The 5,854-nt window shown below is 30.2% G+C and overlaps 1 protein-coding gene across 1 annotated transcript; it reads right to left on the reverse strand.

Annotated features, from left to right (window-relative positions):
- Positions 1 to 291: 291 nt before the first annotated feature.
- LOC109799776 (protein DETOXIFICATION 16-like) lies at positions 292 to 5,494 on the reverse strand. The gene is made up of 7 exons (XM_083070506.1): positions 5,161 to 5,494; positions 3,467 to 4,011; positions 2,913 to 2,999; positions 2,709 to 2,765; positions 1,972 to 2,210; positions 1,246 to 1,752; positions 292 to 976 (listed from the first exon to the last, which is right to left on the reverse strand). Exons 1-6 carry the CDS (start codon positions 5,356 to 5,358, stop codon positions 1,592 to 1,594), a joined length of 1,287 nt encoding a protein of 428 aa, XP_082926632.1. The 5' UTR covers positions 5,359 to 5,494; the 3' UTR covers positions 292 to 976; positions 1,246 to 1,591.
- Between the last annotated feature and the right edge of the window lie 360 nt (positions 5,495 to 5,854).

Raw genomic sequence — 5,854 nt, forward strand, 5'->3', positions numbered from 1 at the left:
CATCTACATCGGTTCTAAAACCGATGTAGAATAGAGCGACGTAGAAAATGTATACATTTTTACATCAGTTCTGAAAAACCGATGTAGATTTAAGCATAAATCTACATCGGTTGTCCAGAGAACCGATGTAAATTTAAGCATAAATCTACATCGGTTCTTTGGAGAACTGATGTAGATTGCATTTTTAAAAAAAAAATCATGCTTATTTGTAGAAGGGGACCAACACAACCCAATAGCTTAAGATAAATCATAGCGATCTTAGGCAGGGTCATACACTCCCCCAACATCAAGAACAACATCAAGACCCTCCAACACCTAGAGATCCACAATTAAAACTAATTAATATAGCATCATAACATTAATGGATAACCATTTTATTAACACAACTCACCTGGCTTTTATTAATTAATGGATGTCTAGGTAGGGTAAAGGAAACAAGATATTGCAAGTAATTTGGTATAAGTTTAGATGCTGTGAATGCGAGTTTTCAGAAAAGTTATTAAAGATTTTTTTTACACCCAAGAATATTGATTCAATTTTTTTTATTTATCAATTAACAAGATATGAAATAGAATGCTTACCATGACAAACAGTGGTTACTACGATAACAAAAGGTCCAAAGAGAGCAAAACATGGCAGGGCGAATGACGAATACAACCAATAATACAAACAACACTGCACCTAAAAGATGCATCCAAGCATTTGATTTATCTTCTAACATAATTCTAGAGAAAGTAAGCAATGTTATCTTCTAATCTTCCTAACTCTGAATTCAGGATCTTGAGCTCACTTAATCTTCCTTTTTTTGTGTGTTCATTTTCACCGGCTATAAATACATTTATCCTAAGATTTCACTTCATATAACCAACATTAATCCAAGGTTTTTCAACTTTCAAGCAGTGTTAACATTTTGGTTAGATGGAAGTGTCTCAAGTTGGACTCCACTGCCCCTTACTCTTGTTGCTGCCTTCTTTGCCTGAACAATGAAGACACTCGTTAATATTCTGAGTTGATAATATAATTAAAAGTCAGATTAGATAAACTTCTGTAAAAACATTTATAGAAAAGAAAAGAAGAAGAAAAATTAATTAGTGCTAATACACTAGTTAAACTGTATGAAGTGACAAGTGTTAATACACATAAGAGTTTTGTTCAAATGATTTTTTCTTCTTATTTTTTTTCTTTTAAAAATATTTTTGAAAAAGTTTACACAAATAAATCTTACGTTAAAGATACAAAACTTACTTCATTCTCCCAATTGGCGCGTAAGGTGACAGCAAGAAAACACACCACTTGCACAATAAGTGCTAATAGGATCCCTAAAAGTAGCCCCTGTACTTGTCAAGAATCAAAATAATCACTCGCTTCAGTTTAACAAGTTCAATTTTATGCAAGTTAGGAACAAACAATATTAATAGCTACAAATATATAAGAGTTTTTGAGGATTTTTTTTAATAAAAAAAACTCGTTATTTTCTGAGAAAAACTCTTGTAGATTTTCATCCTAACATACTAACTCAGATCAATTACATGAATTACATGACATCATTTACCTCGGCTAAAAGCCAATTTTTCAAAGATATTTTTTGTTGTTAGATTTCTTTTTTACTAATAATTAAATGGTTAGATTTTACCTGTCCTTTCATGTGGAAGACAAAAGCTGTCACAATAGAAAAAGGAAGGCCCAAAATATAATAAGATCCTAGATTGAATAATGCACCAAGTTTTTGCCAACCACATCCTCTGGCAATGCCTGTTCATTAACAAAGATATAGCAAAGTTCACACGTAGGAGTAAACATTTGGGTTAGATTGCATTTCAATTGCATTAGTAATTAGATATATAGTTAAATAACAAAAGTGATGTAATTGAATGAGGTTATTTTGTTTTTCATGGAATCAACTTAATCCAATTTCCAAAGGGAAGGAAAATGGAAATTTTTTTGGATTGAATGAATGATTTGATTGAATACCTTGAAATCCTGTTTGAATTGAATCTATAAAGGCAGAGCTTGCAACAATTGGGATCATGGCAGCGACATATTTGATCACTTCAGGTACGTTGGTAAAAGCACGCCCCCAAACATTGCGTATCAACATAAGTGCAGCAAATTCCAAAGCACCCACCATGGAGGCCAAGAACAAGGTTACTTTAACTGCTACAAATGCAGCTTCTGGACGACCAGCCCCTAGTTCATTTGAGATCCTTGTACTGTTCAAGTGCAAACATGTAATCAAACTTGTTTTATATGATCAACAATAAGCACAAAGCACATGTTATGTTAATAGCATGCACATTTTTTTAAGGCTTAGTAACACTTGTTTTTTTTTTTTTTTTTGCTATTTATCTTCATAATTTTACAAATTTTATTGATTAACTTTCAAAATTACATATTATATCACTTAATTTTTAAAATTTTGTATATTTTATCATTGTCAATTGATTGTCTAAAGTCGTTAACTGATTATTGATATGACATATTGATTATTGACATAACATGTTAACCATTCATATATATTATTAATGTGTCATATATATAATGTATGTAGTGATTTTTTAACAATTAATATGTCATATCGGTAATTAATATGTTTTGTCAACAGTCAATTCATATATGAAAAAATGTATAAATTAAAACTTAGGTGACATATTTAAACTATTTTTTTTCAAGTCTGTTTTTGGATACTAATATAATATAATCAGGCTAACCTTCCAGCAGCACTAACTCCAAATGGTACCATCCAAAATATTCCAGTTGTGGTGAGGCTGGGGATGAACAAAAATTAGTTGGTCATTAACAAGGGAAGAAAATGGAATTTTCAAACGAGAAAGATAAATATAATAGCATATGATATATGTAATATCCATAACATATAGTAGCATAGCCCCTAAGATATTAATTGAAAAACTAACCATATAGAAAGCACAGAAGTTTGCAATTTCGCATTAGGAAGAGCACCAGACAGGAGCACCATTATTTCAAACGTCCATGTTTCAAAGCTGCAACATAGTGATACGATAAGAGCAACAATTAGAACTTCTCAGTATCACTCATTTTAGGAAGAGAAATAAGTTTTTGCAAATAATCCCTATGTGATAGTGCATTTTATTCTTCCAAAAATATACCCTATATTACATTAATATTAATTAGTGATATCAAATTGTTCATAGGATAATTAAAGTTATTAATTTTGTGCTTCAAGAACCAAAGTGATGACAAAAATATGATATTAAGGACTAATTAACTACTGTAGACTTACGTTAAGTGTAAATTTTTAAATGACTGTAAATGTGTTCATTTTTACATTTGAGATGCTCAAATCCCAGTTTGACCCTAAGTAAAAAAGACAAACTTTTCTGTTAAAGTATCTTAAAAGTTGTGACAAGTACAAACCAAACACATACTATATGGTTGCAAATTGTACATTCTATGGAAGTGAAATTTGGTTCAGAAACGAATATCATACCACACCATGAGTGTTGAAGGTAAAGCAAGTTTGATAAATTGAGGGATGTTATGCAATGATTCTTTTGAGAAACCAGTCCAAGTTGTTTTGCATGACGGGGAGAACCAAACATAAAGTGAAAGTACTATGGTGTTAAACCAATTTGAAACGCAAATTGCAATGGCAGATCCTTTGAAACCAAGCCCAATTTTCATAACAAAAATCCAACAGAGAAGAACGTGTAGTAAGCAAGTGAGTCCACCGGATAACACCATAGGAAATACTATGCTTTGGGTTTGTAGGAACTTGACAATGCAACGAAGAAGCCCATTGGCTGAAAGGCTTGGGATCAAGTATCTTGCATAAATTTGGGCTTGGGCTGCAATTACTTTGTCTTGATGAAGAGCAACTAGAATGGGCCCTAAGAAAACCCAAATAACGGAAATGGGTATGGTAACAAGGGTGAGAACCAACATGGCCCCTTGGGTGTGTACACCAAGCATGTGATATTGCCTTGCTCCATATGCTTGACCACAAAATGTGTCTAGTACACTTGACATTCCCATCTAAATCAAGTGACCATGAACATGAGTAAGAATAACACCATGAAAAGCAAACAATGCAAATAAGTTAAAAAAGATAAAAATATTTTTCTTCCTTAGACATTTTTTTTTTAATTTCTTGATCTCAATGTTTTAATTCAAGCTAAACAATTGCATTTCGTTATTTACTTCTATTTGATTGACACTGATTAAAAGGTAATAAATAACAAAAATTAATGAATTGTAAATAACTCCAAATAAGTAATCACAAAAAATTAAAAGGATATACAATTGTGTAAAATATTTGAAGATAGATGCCAAAAAATAACAGTTTTGAATCCAAAACAAAGTATAGATTCCAACACGAAAACCACACATAACACATATACAAATATAATAATACACTTTCTTTTTCAAAATGTTTGTATCCTTAAAAGGGTCTAACCGTATGAAAGTACACAGTTCAAATATCTAAAAAAAAAAAAAGAAGAAGAAACAAGTAGTAGTGTCCAATACATATCATACAAGTATCAATTATTAAGGTAAAAGTGTCAAATGATATTTCACATCTGAACACCTCAAACAATAAAACACAAGCGTCTGTACCTCATTAATTATTAATTATTAAAAACTTAAAACACTTGTCATGCTTCTTCTTCGATAATGATGCAATTTGTACGTAGAAAAAGTTATCCTGGTTTTACATTTTGCTCGTTCAAGAAAAAAAAAAGTGTAAGTTATTAAGAATGATGCAAGTTTTTTTAATGTACATATATCAGTTTTGTAATCCAAAGTTTGTCAAGTTGACAAAAACTATACTGATAAAAACCGTCATTAAAACTTAAAAATTTATAAATTAATATCTATTTTATATTATTTAAAAACGATCTATCTATTTAATATGATAGTTATATAACGAATTTTTAGATTTTATCTTCAACAAATAGTTATATAAGTATTTGAATTTTATATGGTTATCGTGCAAGTAAAAAGTCATTTTTTCTTGTATAAGTCATTTTTTTTTTCTTTTTGTGACAATTATGTATTGGTATAGGTTAAAGTTAAAATGATGGCAGAGAAATGAACACCTTCAACAGAGGCATGCACAGATCTCACACACCCTGAAAGTTGGTAAACTACAACATGTATAAAAGGAAAAGAGTGTGAACATACCATCACGTTGAAACCAGTAACATTGACAAATGAAGTTCCCAAAGCAGCACCAGCGAGAAACAACTCATTCAAATGACCTACAAACATGAGAGATATCATTTGTAAACTAAATTGACAGACACACACAATTATTATAGGCCCTGCCAGCCATAGTTGCTTCTTTGCTTCCTCTCTTATGTTCTCTTTCCACATTCTCATTCTCTTTCCTCAACTCTCACACACAGACCATAACACAACCTTCTCAAATAGCACCGTTAATGTTGGTCAAGAAATTAATAAATAATTCTTTTTCATTCATATTATAGTATATATACAGATACATTTACATTGAATATGATCAATATTTTTAATAAAAAAGTTTAATTTTAATGATCAATAAATATTTTGACTGAAGTTTATTGTGAAAACAGGTTATCATAATTTAATAACAATCAATAAATATTATTGACTAAACTTTTTTTTTATGCTTTTTATAGTGTATTAAAAATAATACATGTAATGATAATGTAAATATATTTAACTTTGCCATCTAATTACAAATCATCGTATATGATACATTTGTTAATTTTTATAATAATACCTTAAAAGTAACAATATTGAACAATGTATGAAGAGAAGTGATAGTATATTGGATATGACTGTTTTTGAATATAAACTACGTCATCGAGACTTTTATGAAAACATATTTTACTTC

The sequence above is a fragment of the Cajanus cajan genome, chromosome 1, assembly GCF_000230855.2.
Source record: "Cajanus cajan strain Asha chromosome 1, NIPB_CcT2T_4, whole genome shotgun sequence".
Taxonomy (NCBI): domain Eukaryota; kingdom Viridiplantae; phylum Streptophyta; class Magnoliopsida; order Fabales; family Fabaceae; genus Cajanus; species Cajanus cajan.